Below are 24,758 nucleotides of genomic sequence, written 5' to 3' on the forward strand. Positions count from 1 at the left end.
TTACTAGTAATTAAACATATTGCTATTATAATTTATCCATTAAAACGTAGTCTTGTTATATTTTAAATAAATGTATTATTGAAATAAATTTTTTTTTCTCCCATTTAGCAATATATTTGGTAATTTTGTTTTTTTACTTAATTAAATTTTAATTTTATTATAGTTAATATATAATTTTAATGAGATTTGCTATATTTGAATAACATTTATGTATCTTATTAATTTCAGCTATGCATTGTGTTAAATTGAGATATGTTTTGAGTAAAAATACATTTAGAGTTCTTTAGCAATAAATTTTAGTAATTTACTGAATAAAAATTGAAATATGGCATTTAAAAAGCATCACTTTCTTATAAATTTAGGTATGTTAATTCTGCAAAAAAATTCACTATACCCTGTCGCTGTTTCCTCTTTGCCTGCTCTCTTGAACAAGCAAAGCATAATAATTTGGTAAGTCTATGTTTAGTAAAATTTTTTAAATGTGAGAGTAACATTCATAGAAGTATTAGAGTAGTATTCTTTTTCATAATAAATATAGAAACTTAAGAATTTCTCTGAGCTTAAAGAATAGTAGGCATTCTACAAACTTAAACTTCACCTTTTTTAAGCATGTATATGGAGAAGCAACCAGTTATGCAGTTTTGAGTATTTCATGGGACCTTGCCAACAACTGACTATAAAAAGTTCAATTGTGTAGTAACCACTCAATTGCTAATAGATGAGTGCAAAATACATGTTGTGCTCTTGGTCAGCACAACATCAGATTGCTATTATGCTGACCTCTCATCCAGCAATGCTTTCAGAAACTGGTACACTTTTTCTGCCACAAAAGCTTGGAATGGACTATAGTCCATTCCAAGCTTTTGTGGAACAGCATCTTGGAATGGACTATAGTCCATTCCAAGATGCTGTTCCAATTCATCACAGACATTGGTAATGTCATGCACCCACTTGATTTTTAAAAATGATATTTTATTATTTGAACATTCTAATTTATAAAATTTTCAATTTTGACAACCTGTCTACTCAAACATCTGCGTCATGATAAATAACCTGTTTTATGACAATCCCACAAGCTCCAATCAAATTGCCTACAGGAATGTCATAAAATAGGTCACGCATTATGATACAGAAGTTTTAGGAGGCAGGTTACTGAAATGGAAAATTTTACAAAACAGAATGCTCAGTAATGAAATATCTTATTTTTAAAAAATCAGGTGCATACATGACATTAACAAAGCTTGTGATGAACCAGAATAATGTTTTGGTGCACTCTAGTCCATTCCAAGTCTTGCATGGCAAAGGAAGTCTACCAATTTCTGAAAGCATTTGTTGGTGAGAAGTGCTCTTAATCAGCACAACAACAGATTGCTGTTGTACTGATTAAGAGGACAGCATGTAATATGCATGTTTTTCTATTAGCAGTGAAGTTGTTACTACACAATTGAAATTTTTGTAACCAATTGTTGGCAAGGGCCCACAAAATATGCTACATTGGTACCTATATTTTATGCATCAACTCAATCTCAGTGATCCTGAGAAATGTTTGGATTTTACTCTTCAGTTTCTGGGTAGGAATTGAACATTGAAAAAGAGGAAACAATACAGGTAATTACTTGTAAAAAAATTCTTGAACCAACAAGACACATTTCCAGCTGAACAGTAATGTCAACACCCTGAATTTTTGGATATAGGGAAACATCACATTTAAATACTAAAATAAATCTTGCAACAACTGACAAAAATCTAAAAAAATAAAACTTTAAAATACAACAAAAATTTTATAGGATAAACACTAAAATATATGAATACAAATAAAAGTAGAAAGAATATACAGATAAAGAATAAAAGCAATAAAATAAAATGTACACATAAAGAAACTTTCAGAGAAATGTGCTCCTTTAATCAACTTTAGGGAAAAGCAGTATGGTACCATCAAATTTCAGAAGGATAAGACCAGAAAACCTGCTCAATGCTGAAAAAAAAGTTGTGAGTTAGGGATAAATTTGAAGGTGTCTGCAATCCTGCCCAAACACGATAGGAGGGAGTATACAATGAGAGCCTTGTCAATCAATTCAGACCTGGAGAGATTGTGCAGGGCTCATGGGGTAGAATTTTTCTCAGCATGATCTGTGGTTGTTAACAGGAGAGATTGCTTCTACAGGGATGGGATACACTTAAATAGAAAGGGTGCAAGAATATTTGCTGATGCTATCGAGGCAGTGTTAGGTGGGTCAGAAAACTGCTAGCATGGGGGGGGATACATGGACTAATAGATTAACAGTAGCCACTGGCAGAGGTGAAAGTGAAAGCAGCAGTCACAGTGTGCTGAAGTGGGAGTTACTCAAAGAGGTAACTACCATTAGGGGTAAAGGGAAGGGGTATTGCTTTCGTAAAGGCGACTACAATGGACTGAGACAGTATTTAAATTCTATACAGTGGGATCAACTGATGATATTGCCAACAGCAAATTCAAAATGGGAAGCATTCAAAGAACTTATTGTGGAAGCTACTAGGCTTTACATACCAACTAAGAAATATTGTTCAAGGTTTAGGCCTAAATGGTTGTCAGATGAACTAATGAGGCATATGGCAGATAAGAAAAATGCATGGGATACATACAAATTAACACGTGACACGGATGCCTATGATAGATACAAGTTGATCTGTAACCAAGTTACAAAGGAGGTTAGGCAGGCGAAGGCAGATTACGAGAGATCCTTGGCAAGGGATGCGAAGAAAAACAGCAAAGAGTTCTTTACTTATGTAAACTCTAGAAGGAAGGGGATGAATCAGATTGGTCCACTTGAGATCGATGGGTCAACTGTTGATGACCCTGCTCGGGTAGCTAACAAACTAAATGAATATTTTGCATCGACATTCACACATGAGGAGTTATTCAGCGAGGGGAATGCCAGAGGTGTATTCAACTCTAGCAGTAAGCTAGAGAATCTTGTAATAACTGAGAGCAAAGTGGAGGAGAAATTGTTGAAGATAAACACAAGAAAGGCACCTGGGGTGGATGGGATCTATCCAGTTATATTAAAGGAGGCAGCAAAGGAGGTAAGCAAACCCTTAGCCATAATTATGAGAGCTTCCTTGGACTCAGGGGAGGTACCCATTGACTGGAGATGTGCAAATGTGACCCCAATTCACAAAGGGGGATCAAAGGCTGACACAAGTAATTATAGACCTGTGAGTTTAACTTCTGTTCCCGGAAAATTAATGGAGGCACTGGTGAAAGAAGCACTGCAGGATCATCTAGACAAGACTTCAGTTATAGCTAGGACACAGCATGGTTTTGTTAAGGGGAAGTCTTGCCTGACCAATTTGATTGGATACTATGATGCAGTCACAAAAGAACTGGATGCAGGGAATAACTTTGATATTATATACTTGGATCTTAGAAAGGCTTTTGATACTGTTGCACATGGAAGACTGCTGCACAAATTGGAGCAGTGTGGCATTGGAGGCAAGTTGCTGCTATGGATAAAGGGGTGGTTGAGGGGGAGAAGACAGAGAGTGGTAATCAATGGACACTGCTCATCGTGGACTAATGTTATTAGTGGAGTCCCTCAGGGTTCAGTATTGGGGCCTTTATTGTTTTCTGTATTTATAAATGATATTGATGATGGTATATCAGGCTTAATGTCCAAGTTTGCAGACGATACGAAGGTTGGCAGGGTTGTCAAGGACACTACTGACACTATGCTGCTGCAACAGGATTTGGAAAGGTTGAGCAGATGGGCTTCGAGGTGGCAAATGAAGTTTAACATTGACAAATGTAAAGTACTACATATGGGAAACAGCAACCCCAGAGCAACGTATCAACTCTGTGGTACTACACTGACAGTGGTAGAGAATGAAAGGGACCTGGGGGTGGTGGTGCAGGCAGATATGAAGTTCTCTGAGCAGTGCAGACGAGCTGCAAGAGTAGCTCATGGTGTATTGTCAATGATATATAGGAATTTTTCTAGCAGGGATAAGGAGGTGATTATTCCCTTGTATAAGGCAATGGTCAGGCCACACCTAGAGTACTGTATACAGGCCTGGAGGCCTCATTTCAGGAAGGATGTAGAGCTGCTGGAACGAGTACATAGAAGGGCAACTAGATTGGTGAATGGGACAAAGGGGTTCTCTTACGAAGAAAGGCTTAAGTTTTGCAAATTACAGTGTCTGGAAACTAGGCACCAGCGGGGTGATCTGATAGAGGTGTACAAAGCCTTGAATGGTTTGAGCATGCTCAATGCTGATGGGATTCTTCCTCTAGCTCAGAAAAATCACCTGAGAGGGCATAAATTCAAATTGAGGAAAGACAGATGTAGGATAGATGTGCGGAAATTTGCCTTTAGCCAGCGGGTGGTTGGTGGGTGGAACAGACTTCCATCCCTTGTCGTGGAAGTTGATAGCCTAAATAAGTTTAAGGCTCAGCTGGACAGGTATTTCGAACGAACAGAGGGGTGAAGTGGAAGTGGTTATTTTTATTTATTTATGTTACTTTTTTTTTTTTTTTTTTTTTGGCTGATGCTGCATAAGCTTGCTTTCTTGCATCAAATGCCTCTACTAATGCTAATGCTAATGCTAATGCTAGTCCAGAAAGCCAGTTGCTGGGAATTTTAGGAACTGCTGGGGGTCAAGAAACACGTAAATACATGGGCTGTGTTAGAGTAACTAATTGTAAGAACAGGTACATGTATACTTGCATTTACACCAATGCTACGAGTATAGTAAACAAATTTGATGAATTTGAAGTGCTGGTTGAGACATCCAAGGTAGATATCGTTGGGATATCAGAGACTTGGTGTCACTCAGATATAAGGGATGCAGAATTGGAATTTGGGGAGTACAATGTGTACAGAAAGGATAGACAGGATAGGAAGGGAGGAGGAGTTATGCTATTAGTTAAGAAACATAAAATATAAGGAAGTGCATCCAGTTGACATAGATGAACAGTGCAATGCTGAGTCAGTTTGGTGTGACATAAGCACTGGGAAAGCAAAAACGAGGGTAGGAGTTTGTTATAGCCTAATAACTCTGGTGAGTACAATGAACAATTATACAGAGAAAGAGTGGGACAGTAAATCAGAGTGTCTTATAATGGGGGATTTTAACTTCCCAGATATAGACTAGAACTTGTGGGTTGGTCACTTGCACACTAGCAAGGCTTTTGTGGATTTATTGGATGATTGTTTTCTACAGTAGCATATTATTTGGGCCTCAGAACAGAGTAACCAGGTGAAAACTACGCTGGTTCAAAAGGAGTTAGTTTTATTAGGGGACTCCATTGTCAGGGAAATGGGAAATATTTTTTGTAATAAAAATAGGTGGACTAGAACCAGGGTATGTCTGCCAGGAGCAACTATTAATGATGTCACCAACAGATTGTCAGATTTTAAGGGAGGAAAAGAGAATATTATTATTCATGTGGGGACTAATGATATTAAGCATACACGATCAATTTGTTAGACAAATATAGGACCATGCTGAAGAATGCCGCGAGTTAGGTCACAATGTCTATGTGTCTGCAATTCTGCCGACACATAGACATCGTGACAGCATATAATTGTGGCAATTGAATGTGGTTTAACATTGACAAATGCAAAGTACTGCATATGGGTAGCAGTAACCCCAGAGAAATGTACCAACTGTGTGCTGTTACACTCAGGGTAGTGGAGAATGAAAGAGACCTTGGGGTAATTGTGCAGTCAGATATGAAGTTTTCTGATCAGGGCAGACAGGCTGCCAGAGTAGGTCATGGGGTCTTATCAATGATATACAGGAATTTTGCAAGCAGGGAAAGGAGGTGATTATCCTCTTGTATAAGGCAGTGGTCACGCCACACCTTGAGTACTGCATACAGGTCTGGAAGCCTCATTTTAGGAAGGATGTAGAGTTACTAGAATGAGTACAGAGAAGGGCAACAAGACTGGTGAACGGAACAAAGGGGTGCTCTTGTGAAGAAGAGCTTAAGTTCTGCAAATTGCAGCTTCTGGAACTAGGCACCTGCAAGGCAATCTGATTGAGTTGTATAAGGCCTTGAATAGATTGAGCAGGCTTAATGCTGAGGGGATTCTTCCACTTGCTCAGATTACAAACCTGAGGGGGCATAGATTCAAACTGAGGAAAGACAGTTGTAGAATAGATGTGTGAAAGTTTGCCTTTAGCCAGCAGGTAGTTGATTGGTGGAACAAACTTCCATCTGTTGTTGTGGAAGTTGATAGCTTAAATAAATTCAAGGCAGAACTAGACAAACATTTGGAATGAATGGATGAGTGAAATGTAAAGGTTTTTTTTTTTTTGTCTGATGCTGTATACGCTTGCTTTCTTGCATCATGTGTCTCTACTAATGCTAATCAGATTCTAGGAGGAAAGTAGGATATTGTATATTAGCCAGATTATAGGAAGCTTGCCATCACTCATTATGGAAAATAACCACCTCCATAATGGAGCATGTACAGTTCTCTCTATTGCAATTAATATTGCAGCAGAAGGATCCCCCTTAAATCTGTATATCATCAATGAAATTCCACTGCATTCTCGCATCTAGGCAGTTTCACAGCTATATTCTTTATAGATGGATACATAATATGTACCATGACTGGTATGCAATGCCATGAGCTCAACACTCAGCATGCTATTCCTGTCTTTCAAACTAGAAGCTGCTTGGACACAGTGGTTTCATATAGATGATGTACCCACATATTGCTGATCCAGTGATCACATTTCCCTAAAACTACATAATTTCTCTCTGTTCTTAACTACTTGGAACAGGAGAGAAATTATGCCTCATTTACCTATCATGTGATTTTTCGTTATGGAATTATCTGAATGGCAAAGTGTACCATAACCACAGTGAAATCCTGGGACAATATAACAAGGCATCTTAGAAATATTCTGAAGGCAGTGCTATCAGTGTCAGTTGACAACTTGGCTCTGTGATTGCAGATTATTGCTGACATTAGTGAACATCTTATTGAACAACTCAGTGAATATTAAAATCTGACATGAGTATCATTTGATATCTTAATAAAACTGTTGCATAGCTATTCATTCCTATACAATGTACAGCATCTCCCCCCAGCATCATTTATGGAACATTTTTTCCCATAATTTCTTTCTGCATTGCCTCACTATTTTCCATTCCAAATGTCAGCTTTCTGTAACTAGCAATTCTATTTTTGTGTTTAGAGCTTTAAACTGACACAGTTATAATTACCCTTATGTTTAATCAAAAATAAAGCCAAATAATATCCTGAGTAAAAACGTTTCCCAATATTTATGTCATTAAAACCCAGAATTGGTCATATATCTTATTTCCTATATTGGCATTAAAATAGGAAGGATATTATATAATTTTTTTGATTGAAGCAAATAATTTTTTTTTGGTTTCATCATCAGTAATTCAGTCTTGTGACTGGTCAGTTCCTTTGATGAGCTGTCGCCATCTTTGTCTGTCCTGTGTTGTTTGTTTTAGTTCCTAAAAATTTCTAAGTCCTGCTTCATCCAGCAACATCCCGATGAAGGTCTTTTTGGTCTACCCCTAGGGCTTTTTCCCTCCATTGTATCCAGAAGCTAGCCACCATGTTGAATCATGTGGCCCACCCATTTGAGTCTAGTTGATCTTATTCTACCTAGAATTTTCCTTTGTTCTTGGACACGTCTTAATACTTCCACATTTGACATTTTTCAGTCCGTTTAATTTTTTCCATCCTGCGCCAGCACCACATCTCGAAGGCCTCAAGTCTCTTTTTGTCTCTCTTTGTTAGAATCCATGTCTCTGCTGTATACAGGGTGTCTCAAAAATACACGGCATAACTTCAGGAATGAGTTCCTCATATGTAGACAATAAAAATATTTTATATCAACATAGTTCCGGAAATGCTTGATTCCCGAGTTATTAACCGGAATGTCTTATCTCCTGCAGGTGATTTCCTTCATCACAAGGTACTGACAGGATCTGATGGTTTTCCATTCTGACCATGTTAGGTGGTAGATGACTTTCATCAACCGGTGAAATACCACCACTTTGCTTATTGGAGGCTTGAAGTGGTGAAACCCATGTTTAGTCTCTAGAGCAAAGTTCCCGACATCCCCCTCCCTCCATACTTCTCCTTCAACCCATGCACGGTACTAAGTACTATAGGATTTGATACCTTTCGTGTTTGGGATTTTCATTAAAAAAATGCACTCAAATCAGGAGCAAGCAGATATGCACTTTATGTACAGTTTGGCAGACAGCAATGCTCTGGAGGCTCGTCATTTGTACCATGAAAGGTTGCCAGAATGAAAATGTTCAGACAGGAAAACGTTTGAAGTTATCCATCACCGCCTTTGTGAACATGGGACCTTTACACCTCATGCTGCCGACAGAGGACAACCAAGATCTATGACTCCTGAAGTAGAGGAGGAGATTTTGGATGCTGTGCATGCCACTCCTGGAATCAGCACACGCAGAATAGCAATGCAACTGGCTGTTCAATGTTCGACTATTTGGAGAGTGTTGCGAGAACACCAACTGTATCCTTACCATCTTGCAATGGGTACAGGCCTTGTCACCAGCAGATTACCCTGAGCGAGTAATGTTCTGCCAGTGGTTCTTGCAGCAGTGTGGTACAACTCCTCACTTTCCTGCCTTAGTGATATTCACAGATGAAGCACAGTTCACACAAGACGGAATCCAAAACTTTCACAATCAGCATATATGGGCTGAGGAAAACCCACATGCAATTCTTCCATCATATCACCAACAGCGGTTCAGCCTCAACATCTGGGCAGGTGTTTTTGGTGATAAGTTATTTGGGCCCCATATACTTCCAAAAAAACTCACAGGGCAGGCGTACAGAAACTTTCTGGAACACAACATGCCTGATTTCTTGGATGACACACAACTGATCATTCATCAACAAGCACACTTCATGCACGATGGTGCTCCTGCACATTTCAGCCACCTAGCCCGCAATTACCTGAATCGAAGGTTTCCTGGTCGGTGGATAGGTAGAGGTGGACCAACTGCCTGGCCTCCACGCTCAACTGATTTAAACCCACTAGATTTCTTCTTGTGGGGCCATTAAAGTCATTGGTGTATTCAACTCCGGTAGCTGATGGGGAAACTCTCCGCAATCGAATTGTGGCAGGTTGTGAGACAATACAAAACATGCCAGGAATTTTGGCATCGTCTTTGCGAGTCCATGAGACGTCGAATGTGAGGCCTGTATTCAGGCAGAAGGTGGACATTTTGAACAATTACTATAAGGTGATGTGAACAGTTAAGTGTCATAGACAGATCTTCAAAACTCGGAAACCAAGCATTTCTGGAACTATGTTGATATAAAATATTTTTATTGTCTACCTATGAGGAACTCATTCCTGAAGTTATGCCGTGTGTTTTTGAGACACCCTGTATAGTGACACTCTTCCTTCTTTATCTTCGCCTTCTTCCCACATTTATATGGGGTTGACATTTCAATCCGTAATTCCTTTCCTCCATTCCTCCCTATCCTGGGCTTCCTCTCTCCTGTATCCTCTCTCTTTTAAATCCTCTGCCACCTTGTCCTTCCATCTCAGCTTAGGTCTCCCCCTCTTCCTCTTCCCTATCACCTCCAACTCATACCTCTTCACACCTCTTCCCCACATACCCCTCCTCACTTCTTCGTTCCACATGTCCAAGCCTCCTCAACCTAGATTCCTGCATTTTTTTTACTCAGAGGTCCCACCTTAACCGTACCTCTGATGTAGTCATTTCTTATCCTGTCCTTCCTTGTCACGCCACACATCCATCTTAGCATCCTCATCTCCGCCACTTCCATCTTCTTCTCCTGGGCCCTTGTAATCGCCCATGTCTCAGCACTGTACATCAATGCGGGTCCAACCACAGTTTTATACACTCTTCCCTTCGTTCTACAATTTATACTTTCTTATCACACAGCACCCCACTCATCTTTCTCCAGTTCAACCATCCACATTGCACTCTATGCTGTATTTCTGCACTCAATCCTCCATCCCTCTCAATGCTCGATCCCAGATACATAAATTTCGAAATTGATGGTAGCTTTTCCTCCTGCAGTTTTATAGAACTCTCATCCATTCAACACCATATATTCTGTCTTTGTTCTACTTATCCTCATGCCTTTCTCTTCCAATGCTTTCTTCCATTTCTCCAATTTCTTCTCTACCTTTCCTTGGGATGGTTCACACAGTATACGATATCATCTGCAAACAGCATACTCATGGTGCTCTACTCTTCACGTCTCTCACCAACACATCCATTACCAGATCAAACAGATATGGGCTGAGAGCTGATCCCTGGTGCAGTCCAACTTCTACAGAGAACCCCTCAGTCGTACCTACACTACTCTTAACCTGAGTCACCGCTCCCTCGTACATTTCCTTCACAAGCCTTATGTACTTTTCTGATGCACTCTTCATCCCTCATGCATCTCCATACCTCTTGTCTGGGCACTCTATCATATGCTTTTTCCAGGTCTATGAACACCATATGCAACTCTACTTGCATCTCCCTGTATCTTTCCATCACCTGCCTTAAAGCAAAGACCGCATCTGTTGTTCCTCTTCCCAGCATGAAACCAAACTGTTCCTCTCCTATTTCCGTCTCCTGCCTTATCCTTCCTTCCACAATTCTTTCCCAGATCTTCATCGAATGAGACATTAACTTTATTCCCCTGTAGTTCCCACATTCCTGCACATCACCCTTTCCTTTATAGATTGGCACAAGTATACTTTCCCTCCACTCATCGGGTATCCTCTCCTGCTGTCAGAGTTTTTCCGTAAAGTCCCATAGGATATCGATCCCTTCTTCACCCAAACTTCTCCATACCTCTACTGGTATCTGATCAACACCTACTGATTTCCTCCTCTTCATTTTTCTGAGTGCATTTTCCACTTCTTTCCTGCTTATGCCTTCCACTACTCATTCATTCGTCTCTCCATCCTCGCGTAATCTTGGGTTTTCCTCATTTTATAACTTCTTAAAATAGTCTTTCCACCTTTCCTTAACCTTCTCCTGGTCCTGTATAACCACTCCCCTCTCATCTTTTATCTGTTTTATTGATGAGAAGTCCTTTGATGCCTTGTCTCTCGCTTTGGCTATTCTCATCAATTGCCTATCTCCATCTTTCCTTTCCAGTTCCCCATAGGATTCGTCCACTGCCCTCGCCTTTGCTATTGCCACAGCCCTTTTTGCCTCCTTATTTGCTAATTTATATGCTTCTTTATCTTCCTGGCTACCTGTTAAATCCCATTTTTTCTTCATCTCCTTCTTTTGTTTTATCACCGATTGCACTTCCTCATTCCACCACCAAGCCTCCTTTCCCTCCGGCACCCCCTATCCTTATGATACAACTATTTAACTTCCACCACCCTTGCATATCTTCTGGTAACTTTATTCCTTTTAGCACCTTTTCCCTAAACTCCTTCCTCAAACTCTCCTCTTTCAATCTCCACCATTTTATTCTTTTCTCTCTTTGTCTTGAATATTTCCTACTTTTGTCCACTGCAGCCTCCCAATCGACCACAAGCAATCTATGTTGTGTCGACACACCTTTCTCTGTTTATCACTTTGCTGTTCCTCATTTCCTTTAGATGCCTCCTACGGCACATGATATGGTCAATCTGGCTTGTCCTTTCCCCATTCTTGTATGTTATCAGCTGGCTTTCTTTCTTTTCGAAGTACGTGTTAACCATCGCCAGGTCAAATGCCACTGCGTGTTCTCCTATCCTCTCCCCGTCTCTATTTCTTTCCCCAATACTCCTTCCATACAATCTTCCTTCCTCTCTCTTGCTTCTTCCTAAATGTCCATTTAAATTTCCCCTAACAATCAACCTCTCTCTCTCAGGTATTGCCATGACCACTTGATCCATTTCCATCCAAAAACTGTGCAGGACATATGCACATACTATTGTGGTCAAGTGTCCACCCACTTCCAGTTTGATGCTCATAATCCTATCGCTCCTTCTGTTAACCTCACACACTCCATCTTTTAACTCCTTATCAACTACATTACCTAATCCATTTCTTCTTAGCCAGGTGGGCAGGAGCAGCAGTGCATAGCACACGCTTCTTGATTAGACCAGGGTTCAAGCCTGTGACCACCAAATACGGAGGATGCGGAAAGGTCAGGGAATGACCACCGCATATCCCCGGAGCAATATGGCCTTAGTTGCTAGCTCCTAAAAAAAAAAAAACCAAAAACAAAACCATTTCTTCCTCTCTCTCATCTGCTCCCCCTAAAGAACAACTTGTACCCTTCACCGAGCTCTTTTGCTTTATTTTGCTTCCACCTTGTCTCTTGTATGCATAGGATCTTCACTCTTCTTCTTTGAATCAGATCCACAATCTATCTACTCTTTCTGTTCATCATCCCAATGTTCAATGTTCCTATTCTAACACTGGTAGATGACTCTCATCAACTGGTGCAATACCACCACTTTGCTTATTGGAGGCTTGAAGTGGTGGAACCCATATTTAGTCTCTAGAGCTAAGGTCCGGTCAACCTTTCCCCATCTCTTCCATCATGCAGTATGATTGATGACTTTTGAGGTTATGATGAACATCATGGCGAGATCCAATATTTCTTACATTTCGAGGGTACTGCTCTAAAACGGTGTTTGCAGGCCGTCCGCTAGTTAGTACACCAGACCGAACCTTTTGGTAACTTTCTAGGATGCTTCCAGATCAGCTAGTGTATAATCTTGCTACCTGTAATCTGTCAGATAATGACTGAAGGGAGTGCGAGTAGTGTGTATGCGGGGGGCATTGTCGAGGCCACTTTATGCCAAGGATCTGGGTATATTCTTACCATGTGTACGCCATATCCAAAAATTTCATTACTTCATACAGCATGTCCCACCCACTTTTTCTTACCATTGAATACACCATGAATTGTCAAACTAATAGAGCAAGCTTATCTGCGAAAAGATCTAAATCTCCCAAACACTTCCTAATTCATTTCACAAATATACATGGTCTCAATTCCAATCTCAATGATGTCCATTTCCACTTGCAGTCTGCCAAACCCCCGTTTACTTTTTCTGACAGAATCTCAGTTATCGGTTGATTCAACTACTGCTCATCTCAGATGCCCAAATTATTCTCTGTATGATTCCTTTCGCCTCAAAGGTGGTACTTGTGCATATGTCCATTCTGATATTCCCTGTCAGAGACTTGGCAATTTGGAATCTCCTCCCTTTGATCTTCTCTGGCTTAAAATCTCTCTACCTCATTGTGTCAAATTCATCTGTTGTCTCTACTGTTCTCCCAACTCCACTAATCACTTGGAGCTCTTTGACTTCCTCTCTTTGCAACTTGACTTTCTCCAGTTCAACTTTCCTAACAGTGAGGTAATTTTCCTTGGTGATTTTAATGTTCACAACTCCAGCTGGCTTCCGTTTTCTAGTCACACCGACCCAGCTGGTCCAGGTATAATTACTAATGACCATGCACAGATTGTTCATTTACCTACAAGAATACCGGACAATCCTAATCATACAGCCAACACGCTTGATCTTTTTCTCACAAACAACCCTTCTAAGTACATGGTCAAAGTGTACACTGTGAGAGGTCCTTTAGGCACTTCAGATCAAAACTTGGTGATTGTCTCTTCTTCAATGGAGCCTTTATTTCATGGCCATTCCCAACCTCGTGTTGTTTGGCATTACAAGAATGCAAAATGGGATGACCTGCGAGAGTTCTTTTCTTCTTTTCCTTGGTCGGATTATGTTTCAAAACTTCTGATGTCAGCGTTTGCTCAGATCGTGTCAGCGAAATTATTCTTGCAGAAATGGGATCCTTTATCCCACACTCCACTTTAAAATATCGTCCTTTATCTAAATCTTGGCTTTCCAAAAAATGTGCTAAGGCTGTTCAAGAGAAGAATGTTGCATATCGTAATTGGCTTGTTTCTAATTCTTCAGTTTCATTTTCTGCCTATACCAAAGCTCGCAACAATTGTAAAGCAGTTATTAATCAGTCCAAACTAGAGTTTGAACAGGCTAAGAGTAGAAAACTTGCTTTGGTAGCCAAGCATTCTGGTCTCATGTCAAAGCTATTGGCCGCAACTTTTGCCCATCTCTGCTCCCACCTCTGTCCAAACCATATGGTTCTGTTGTCACTTCAGCCAAGGATAAAGCTGACCTGCTAGCATCCCATTTTTCTTCCAACTCATGTATTAATGATCTTGGTAAAACACCTCACACTATTCCCAACATGCTCCATTCAATGTGTCCTGTGGTCTTCCTTCAAAAGGATGTCAGTAGGATTTTGACGAATCTTGATGCTAAGAAAGCTCCAGGTCCCGATGGTATTTCTCCACTTGTTCCCAAAACTTGTGCTCCTGAACTTACTCCTATTCTTTGCCGCCTTTTTTCACTTTCTTATTTCAAAGGTGTTTTTCCTTCTGCTTGGAAATTTGCTCATATCCAGCCAGTTCCTATAAAGGGTGACAAATCCCTCCCATCCAATTATCATCCTATTGCAATTACTTCTACTCTTTCTAAAGTAATGTAATGGAGAAATCAATTAACTGCCAACTCTTAAACTATCTAGAAACCTTCCATCTGATCAATGATCGACAGTATGGATTCTGTTAGTGTCGATCCACTGGTGATATTCTGACTTATGTTACCCATTTATGGACTAATTCAGTGGAAAGGTTCGGTGAAACACAAGTAGTTGCTCTTGACATCTGAAAGGTTTTCGATCATGTCTGGCATAAATGTCTTCTAAACAAGCTTCCATCTTATGGTTTGCCTACTGTTTTTTGTAATTTGTTATCCAGTTTTCTCTCTGATTGCTCACTGAGGGTGATGGTAGATGGCTCTCTGTCTTCTAACTTCTCCATTAATGCTGGTATCCCCAAGGTTCAGTTCTTTCCCCCACTCCTTTCCTCTTGTATATTAATGACCTTCTTCCATTGAGTGGAAATCCTATCCATAGTTTTGCTGATAATAGCACATTGCATTCCACTTTCCATTTTGAGAAACCTTCCACTGCTCAATCAGCTTCAACTTCTCGAAAATCTGCTACCAATTCCTTAAGTGCCAATCCTCAGGTAATTCTCCTGTGGGGCAAAGACAACTTAGTTGATTTCAACCCTTCTAAAACTCAGTCTTCTCTTATATCTCGCAAAAAGGATTCTTCTGCTCCTATGCTTATCGTTGGTGACACTCCGATTTTTAGGCAAAATGATATATCTCTTTTGGTGATTACCCTGACTTCTAATCTCTCTTGGCACAAGCACATTACAAATATTGCTTCCTCTGCATCTAAAAACTTGGTTTTCTCTTTTGCTCTCGGCACTAGTTTTCTTCCAAACAGATGCTCACTCTGTATAAATTGCAAATCTGCCATACCATGGAATATTGTTCCCACATCTGGGGTGGTGCCCCCAATACCTCTCTCAGGCTTCTTGATTCCATACAGAAGAGGACAGTTAGGTTAATTAATGATTCATCTCTGACAGAGTCTCTCCACTTGCTGTCTCATAGACATACTGTTTCTGCTTCATGCCTCTTCTACAAATATTTCCATGGGCACTGTTCTTCTGAATTGGCTTCTATAATTCCTGCTCTCTCTTTCAAAACAGTCCGAAGCCAACATCCATTTACTGTCCAACTTCAAACTCACAGAACCAACTTTTCATCTTCCTCGTTTATTCATTAAACTGCCATTTTCTTGAACAACCTTCCTTCATTCGTATTTCCTCAAAATTACAGTCTACAGAATTTAAAGTCCAATGTCAATAAATATCTTCTTTCTTCTTCTCAACCTCCAACCCAAGCACAATACTAAGCACTATAGGTTGTAATACCTCTCATGTTTGGGGTTTACATAAAAAAAAAAAAAAAACCTTTTCATCCTCTTCTTCTTCTCTAGCTGGACTAACTTCTTTAACCGAACCCGTCCTTTGTTCGGTAGCTCTGACCCTTTTCTCACAGTTTCTGGGTAATGTGACTGCGCATCGCTTATAGAATAAGCCACGCCCCAGCCATCCCACATCTATTTTCCATCATTGTATCATTTTCTTTTGTTTTGGCATAGTTTTTTACGGCCGGCTGCCCTTCCTGACACCAACCCTCACCATTTATACAGGCTTGGGACCGGCACCTACTATATGTCATTATTATCTTCTTCCTAATTTCCTGCAACATCTTCTGTGTGAACAACGACAGTTTATCCTCGAAAGATTGTTTTGCCATTGCAATTCTGGATTGAATCTCAGTTTGACATGAAATATCCTGTGCAAATAACTGCTCCAGATACCTAAAGTGCTTATCTGTTCTATTCTTACTCCATCAATCTCAATTCGGAAGGGAATTAACCTTTTAACCAAAGGCAATAATGAGATGCTCATTATTGCCTTTGTTTTCATCACGTTTATGTTCGTACTTCAGCACTTTCTTATTTAGTCTTTTGATCATTTTTTGCAGCATAGCAGGGCAACCTGCTAGTATATCCTGATCATCTGCAAACTTAATAGCCTGTATATACTTTCATCTATATTTTTGGTTTAACCAAAAAAAACATTTCCTCCCGTGTTATACCCAGCGGTTGGTCAGCCATTCCTTGGCTAAAGAATATCTGCCCCTTCTATTTATAAGCCCTTATTCTTGTCTTCTCTATTTTATATACAGAGTGATTCAGAGGAAATGTCATGGCTTCAAGTGCTGATGGCAGCAATTATTTGAGCAAAAAAAGTTCATACCAGCTCATGTTATATTCTGAACAGGTGCAGTGCTGTGGTTTTGAATTTTAAAAATGGTCATTTTCAGGGAAAAAAGTAATAAAAAAATAAATAACTGTAAAAAGACACATACCTAGCTAAATACTTGTTCATACTAGCTATGTGTCTGTTTATTCTTATTTATCCTTATTTTTTTACCCTGAAAATTGTGACTACACCTTTCCCGAATCACCTTGTGTATCTGCCATTCTGTATTTTGAATTTACGTGCTTATGATTTTCACTTCATTTTGCATTTGTCATCTTGATGTTATGTGTAAATTAGTTGTTGGTTATACATCGCTTAGTGTTTAAGGAAAGACATTGATCTTCTTGGAAAGGTTCAGAAACCAGCATCTCATTCAGTAACAACAAAGGGGGGGCATCCATGTGAAGAGAGAGAAACCACAAAGGTGTGGATTACAAAGTTTGAAAACAAAGAATGTTATGGGGGGGGGCTGATTATGCATTATGGCTAATTATAAAGGTACCATTATTACTTTTAGCTTGCCACTCATTGATTCGTATTTTAAAGCAGACAACTTAGACAAATATTCTACATTTTAGATTGTCATTTTGCTGATTACTTCTATAATTTTTTGAAATCAGTTCATTGCAGTGTATTTTGTCCATGTGTAATAAGTAATAATTTTCTAAAAAGGGATGAGATGGATGATGTTACAATTCTTTGTGACAAAATAACTGCTCCTATCATTTTATTTTTAGTCTAGCATAACATTATTACATAGGTAAAAGTTTCATGTAAAATAATTACTTGGAATTTTGAATATTTTTTTTTTTTTTTTGTATTTGCTATTAATTAATACTAGTAATGTTTGTTCTTTTATCTTTATAGTTCCGTATTATTACTTCTCCAGACAGCAAACATGTTGGAGTAAATGACATGGTCATGAACAGTTACAAGTAAATATTTCTTCATACTTTTTGAAGTTTTTTTTTTTTTTAATTGATAAACAACTTGCTACTCTTTAATATAAACTAAGAATAATAAGATATCTCAAAAAATAAAATGCTTAGTTATCTGATAAATGCAAGCTCATGAAAGATAAAAGTATAAAAAAAAATAGCTTAAAATAATTAATGAAACAGATAAAATACTCATGGAAAGTGTAGTACAGGCTGTTTTGCTTTCTTTTCTGAGAGCTTATTCTGGTTTAATGGTCAGTTTCTGTCATCATCCTCTTACCTTCCCTTCATTTGACTTGGATTTTGTTAATCATATATTGATGCAGTAAATCTGCATGTTCATTGTCATAATGTAAACTATGAAACAACAGTTGCTTGGTGGTCATAGCAATCCATGTCAGTACAAAATAAGATGCAATACAGTTAATCTCCAAAATCCTGCTATATGTTACCCAGCACCCCCATTTAAAAAATGGGGGGTGCTGCGTAACATATAGCAGGATTTTATTTAAAAAATGCTGTGCCAAATATTATTACTGTTCATTGTGTCATTCACTGTCAGCATTTAGTTGCAAAAAAACTTGATCAACTGCACAATTCTCTACAAACTCTTATTACTGCTATAAACAAAATTAAAGCACATTCTTTGAATGATCGTATATTTCGAAAGCTTTGTGATCAAAACAGTGAAGATTTTGAACGATTGCTACTTCACTCCGAGGTTCGGTGGCTGTCAAAAGTCAACTGTCTCAACAGATTTTATGAACTCTGATACTGTTGTCGAGTTTTTTGAAGATAGGAACAATGACCTTAGTAATGACCTCAAGAAAATGAAAACTGATATTGGTTATCTTGCAGATTTATTTACTAGATTCAACTCAATGAACTTACATTTACAAGGACAAGATGTAACTCTTATTAAGGCGAAAACTCAAATTTCAGCATTTATTTCAAAATTAAAGCTTTTTATGCACAACGTAGGATGACGTGAATTGTATCAATTTTCAAATCTGTTGGAAATAGAGAAAAAATAAAAAAAATAGCCGATGAAACTCTACTAACTTTTTGTAATCATCTAGAAATGTTGCACAGAGATATGCAGGAAAGGTTTGAAGATCTCCTTAATTTTAAAATTCCAGATTGGGTTATAAATCCTTTTTTAAATAATGACGATGAGGAATGTTTTGTAGAAGAAGAATTGATTGAGTTGCAAAATGAAGTTGAACTGAAGCCAAAATTTCAAAATTCATATCGGGAATTTTGGTTACAAAAGAAAATCCCTGACCATTATCCTGCCTTGTGGGGAATTGTAAAAAAATTACTTATTTCTTTTCCAACATCATATCTAGTCGAAACCAGTTTCAGTGCTGGCTGTATCTCAATTGCTAACAAAACAAAGAAATTGTCTGGATGTTGTTAAACGTGGCGATTTATGACTTCTGCTTACAGATATTAAGTAGAAGTCATAGTTGGATCACTGCCCCCCCCCCCCTAAAAAGCCCTGGTGAGGTATTTTTAGGGGGGGGGAGCAGTGATCCAACCAAGGGGGTGATCCAAAAAAAGTTTTAGAAGCACTGATCTAGACAGAAATGCAGTCATATCGTGGATTTATTAAGGAGTGATAGTCTAATTGGATACCATGATGTGGTTAACAAACAAACTGGATACAAAAAATAATTTTGACATCATATACTTAGATTTCAGAAAAGCTTTTGATACTGTTACCCATAAAAGACTGCTATACAATTTGGAGTACTGTGACATTAAGGGTAAGTTACTGCTATGAATAAAGGGATGGTTGAGTGGGAGATGACAGAGTTGTTATTAATGGACACTGCTCGTCGAGAACTAATGTTATGTCCTCCAGGGCTCGGTGCTGAGCCCATTATTGTTTTCTGTATTTATTAATGATATTGATGAAGACATATAATAGTAGTAGTAGTGGCATGTGATGCAAGAAAGCAAGTGTATGAGCTTATGCAACATCGGCCAAAAAAAAATCACACCATTCCCTCCAAATGAAATGCCTGTCCAGTTCCTCCTTAAATTTATTCAACCTATCAACTTCCGCAATGACAGATGGAAGTTTGTTCCAGCAATTAACCACCCACTGGCTAAAGTCAAATTTCTGCACATCTATTCTACATCTGTCCTTTCTTAATTTGAATTTATGCCCCCTTAGGTTTGTAATCTGAACAGGTGGAGGGATCCCATCAGAATTCAGCGTGCTCAACCCATTCAAGGCCTTATACACCTCAATCAGCTTAATGTTTAAGTTTACAGATGATATGAAGGTTGGCAGGATAGTTAAGTACAGTAGTCCAGGTATGCTACTATAATAAGATATTAACCAGATGGGCTGCTTAATTTGTTTAAATTAGGCAGATGGTCTGCCTAATTTGTCAATATTGACATATGCAAGGTAACTTCATATGGGAAGTACTATCCCAGGTTAACATCAGCATGTGCTACCACACTCAGAGCAGTGGAGAATGATAAAGACTTGGGGGGGGGGGATTAATTGTGCAGTGAGATATGAAGTTCTTGAATATTGCATACTGTGCTGGAACCTCATTTTAGGAAAGATGAATAGCTGTTCAAATGGATGTAGAGAAAAGCAACAAGGTTGGTTGAGTGGAGCAGAAGGATCCTCTTACAAGAAGGCTTTAGTTTTGCAAATTGCAGTGTCTGGAGTCTAGGCACCTGCAATGTTATTAAAGTATTTAAGGCCTTCAATGGAATGAGTGAACTTAATGCTTATGGAATCCTTCCTCTTTCTCAGACTACACACATAAGATGGCATAAATTCAAAATGAGGGAGGGTAGTTTTGGCTGATGCTGTATAAGCTTGCTTTCTTACATCATTTGATACCACTACTACAGATATTTAAATTGTGATCTGGTTACAAATAATATATGTAATAAATGCCTTTCAGAACTTTTTTTTTTTATTTTATGAATTGAGGAGATATTTGCATATCTGCATCCTGAATTCAAAGATGCTCTCATAATTATAGCTAAAGATTTGCTCATCCCTTTTGCTGCTTCTCTTAATATAATTTGATAAATCCCAGGTGCCTTATTTACTTTAAACATCAATATCTCTTCCACTTTACTCTTAGTTATCACAAAATTGATTAAGGCTACACCATGTGCCAGCTGAAATTACAACCTATTGAAAATTTATGATAATGTTTGATAAATTTTTTTATTTAATTATAATAATACTTAATTGTGTTTAATGAATAGTTTTAATTGTCCTGATCAAGTACAAGTTAATATCATAGATTTTTTTTTTGTCAGTAAGTTAGGTGCAAACATATCTCGTAACTAGTAACTTGCAGTGTAGTACCTGCAGTGTTTTAAATTGTAGTGAATAAATAGTTTGAAGCTATTTATTAATAGCTTCAAATCATGCAGGTCAGCCTATTTTTGTATTTAATTAAGCATTTAGAAAGTAAGTAGCTTTTAGAAATGTAATAGCATTGCATATTTTGTATTATTATACTCTTATCTCTTAGTTTGGGTGTTATTTTTAAATTAAATTTAGACTAAAATCACACCTTAAACAAGAACAGCAAAGCAAAAAGCTCCAAGTTGCAGGAATGCTTTACCTTGGGTGAGAACTGCTGATTGCATATCCCTTGTGAATCAGAGCTACATACAGTGTGCTGTTTGTTCCTTTTTGTGGAATTATGTGTAGTGGAATATGATACTGCCAATGAAGATGTCTTTTGTGTGCTTTTTTTTTTTATTTAAAAAAAGAGTGTGAGGAGATTGATGGGTTTATATGAGGGCTTGAGGAACAGAGTTGATGCCCTTGAAGAAATTGAAAAGGGGTACCCATCAAGCATTCAGTTGGTCAGCACAGCAGAGCACTGTAAACTACACTTGGGCATCACACAACACCCTCCTTGTCAGAAAGTGCTTATCCCATAGGAAATAGCTATTGCTGGTGCCTCTATTATCGGGAAAATGCAAAATATATTTTGCAAATAGGAGAGACAGAATAGGGCCAGGTTTAGTCTGCTAGTACCAAAGTTCATGATGTAGAGCAGCTATCTTTTAAAGATAAAAGAGGTTATATTGCTTGTATTATTTTTTTTTTTTATTAAAATCAGTTTATTTCCCAAGAAACCTTGGGTCACCTTGGTATGGCCCTGTGCCAGAAGGGTGTGAATATTTACAGACTAAGGTGTGAGGAACACATGTACAATAAACAAGAGTACATGCATGCTCGACCCGAGACATTTACAGTATAAAATATACAGTTGCATGAAGACAAAACAAAGTCTTTGTCAAATACAAATGGGTAAGTTAAAAAATAAATAAATAAATACTTAATACAGGGCAGTATTGAGAAAAAAAATCACATTAGAATTAAATTCAAAAGTGTCTGCAATTCTGCCCAGAGAATAGGAGGGAGTACATGATGAAAGTTTTATCAAGCAATTCAATCCTTGAGAGACTGGACGAGCAGCTAGAATTTTTCTCAGCATGGTTTCTCAGCATGTTTATTAACAGGAGGGACTGTTTTTAGAGGGATGAAATATACTTAAATAGAAGGGATGTAAGAACATTTGCTGATATTCTCAAGGCAGTGTTAGGTGGGTCAGAAAACTACTAGCTTGGGAATACACAGACTAAGTTTGACATTAGGCAGAGGTTTTCAAAAGTGTCTTATAAAATTGAGCTATTTAAACTTGTCATTATTTGAAAATATTTTATTTATTTTATGATAATTTTATTTATCTTATTTATTTATTTTTATGACCTAGCAGATTTATACTAGATATTAAGCATTCAAATTGAAAATAAGCAAAAAAAAAGTATTAAGATAGTTTATCATTTTCCCATTTCTTTCACACATGTTCATTAATTTATTTCAGGATTTACCACAGCTTCATAGTGTGAATTTTGTGAATATGCAGAATTTGTAACGATTCACTTTTATACTGCTCAAGATCATTAATGATTGTTTTATAATTTTTTAATAGAAAAAGTAGAGATTTCAGTTAGCATTTGAGAAAAAATTAGTATGACATTGCAATAACGTAATTAAAATTAATTTGTATATAGAGAAAGTGAATTATTCACAAAATTACACCAATCTAATAAAACTGAGTTTATTTTTAGTATAACATTATGTTAGTATAACTATGATGTGCTTCTGAACTATTTAAAGCCAGGAATTTGAACAGTGAATCAGATACAGAAGATGAAATTTAAGGTATTACCCCATCTTTCCATATTTGCTAGACACATTACTTATTGTATAATTATTCAGTTTTCTAATGTAAATGTCTCTTTTATTTTTCTTTTGTTAAAATCCCCTTTCAATTCCTATAATAGTGATAGTTATATAATAGTAATATTTGGTAATTGTGCAGTAAATAGAAATAACAGTTGAGATACTGAATTTCAGCCACTTCTTCAGTGGTTACCTTGACTGTTTCTGTATGTCAAAAATTTTTCAAGTGAAAACCACAAAAGTTAAAAGTTGTATTTCACAAACAACAAAGAAATTGTGCATATCAGTCTTCAAGGTAGTCCCCATTACATTCAACAAACTTTCTCTAATGCTGCACTAATTGCTGGATTCTTCAAGAGAAGAAATTCATTTCTGCCCTGCCATCATGACCTCTTCATCTGACAGGAAGTGGTGTCCTCTTGGTGCATATTTTAGTTTTAGTGGCCAAAGAAAGGTGATAATCATATGAAGCTAAGTGTGGTAAATATGGAAAGCATAGTAATACTTCATCTTCTCTGTCTGATTTGTGTTGTATTTTTGTTCTTTGTCTCTTGTAAGGAGTATCAGTGCATATGAACAAGGAATCAAGAAAGGATCTACATAATGTAATGCTAAAAATAAACCACTTTTATTATCATGGTGCAATTATGTGCATAATTCACATAATGGAAATAATCCGTGAATGCAATGGCTTATTTAAAAGCATGGCTTATTTAATTTCAGATCTAAATACAAGGAACCAGAATTGAGTGAAGGCTTTGAAGAAATAGTGAAGATTAATTTCATTCCTAACTTCTCTACAAAGAGGGAAGAGAACCTCTATAAGATGTTTTTATTAGAAAAATAAATTTTACTTTATATCATTTCCAGTGATTCATATATTTTAAATAAAAATAAGTTTCCACTTCATCTCACATGCAAATGTACCCTCACATTTGATATTTAATACTGGTTAAGTTTCCATTTGAATAAACTGTTTAATTTTCACTGCTTGACATATTTACTGCTTTATGCATATAAGCATAAAATGGCACTGAGATGATGTGCCATGACACATATCTGAGTTCAGAATGTACCCAAGCACTGTGCTATAATACATATCAGTGGTCATTCTTAAACAGTCAACCGAGTGCAATAAATGTAAAGGCACATGCAGTTAGCAAATACTCAGTATTGGCACACTGATTGAATACATTGTGGCAATGCTTGGCTTTGTTTATAGACTTGGCACACTGCTTTTATTTGTTTTTTTGATTGTTTGATGTTAGTGTATGTACAGGAATAAACTTTTCATAAAATTTTAAGATTTGTTCTGATTTACGGCTCAGCACAAAATTAAGTTTTCACTTTTAGCATTGAATCCCAAACTTTTAATTTTCAACCATTAATTATGAATTTTTGGAATACCAATGATGTCAGAACATTGATTTTTTTATTGATTTTTTTTCTCTCCTTCATTCCAAAAATCATGGCACATTGAACAGATTCTCTCAAATTTAAGTGGCAGCAAACATGTTAAACAAGCACATTCAGATATTGTTTTAAAGTGGCCATATAATCTGATTTCAGTTAAGCTTTTGACATTCTTCCACATGAAAGATGCCATACAAATTGGAACATTATCACATTAGGGAAATCACTGCTATGGATAAAGGGATAGGTAATTGGTAGAAGTGGCAATTGGTAGGTGTTACAAGTGATGGATAATTGATAGCTGTTACAAATGGCACTGAGGGACCACTCAGTGATCCACTGTCCTTGGTTCAGTGCTGAAGCTTTTACTCATCTGTATTAATGATATTAACCTTCCATCACTTGTGCCCTCAATTTAACAAAGAGGCTATT

The 24,758-nt window shown here is 37.6% G+C and overlaps 1 protein-coding gene across 1 annotated transcript in view; it reads left to right on the plus strand.

The window, feature by feature from the left end:
• Positions 1-24,138, plus strand: part of PNKP (Polynucleotide kinase 3'-phosphatase) — a 106,048-nt gene extending 81,910 nt beyond the window's left edge. Inside the window, exons 13-15 of the mRNA XM_090382286.1 lie at positions 363-450; positions 17,592-17,659; positions 23,637-24,138. Coding sequence (XP_090238412.1) covers positions 363-450; positions 17,592-17,659; positions 23,637-23,760 — 280 coding nt within the window. The 3' untranslated portion in view covers positions 23,761-24,138. The remainder of the gene's footprint in view (positions 1-362; positions 451-17,591; positions 17,660-23,636) is intronic.
• Positions 24,139-24,758: the final 620 nt, after the last annotated feature.

This window comes from Mastigoproctus giganteus, chromosome 10 (assembly GCF_048544385.1).
Source record: "Mastigoproctus giganteus isolate SK-2022 chromosome 10, ASM4854438v1, whole genome shotgun sequence".
Lineage (NCBI taxonomy): Eukaryota > Metazoa > Arthropoda > Arachnida > Uropygi > Thelyphonidae > Mastigoproctus > Mastigoproctus giganteus.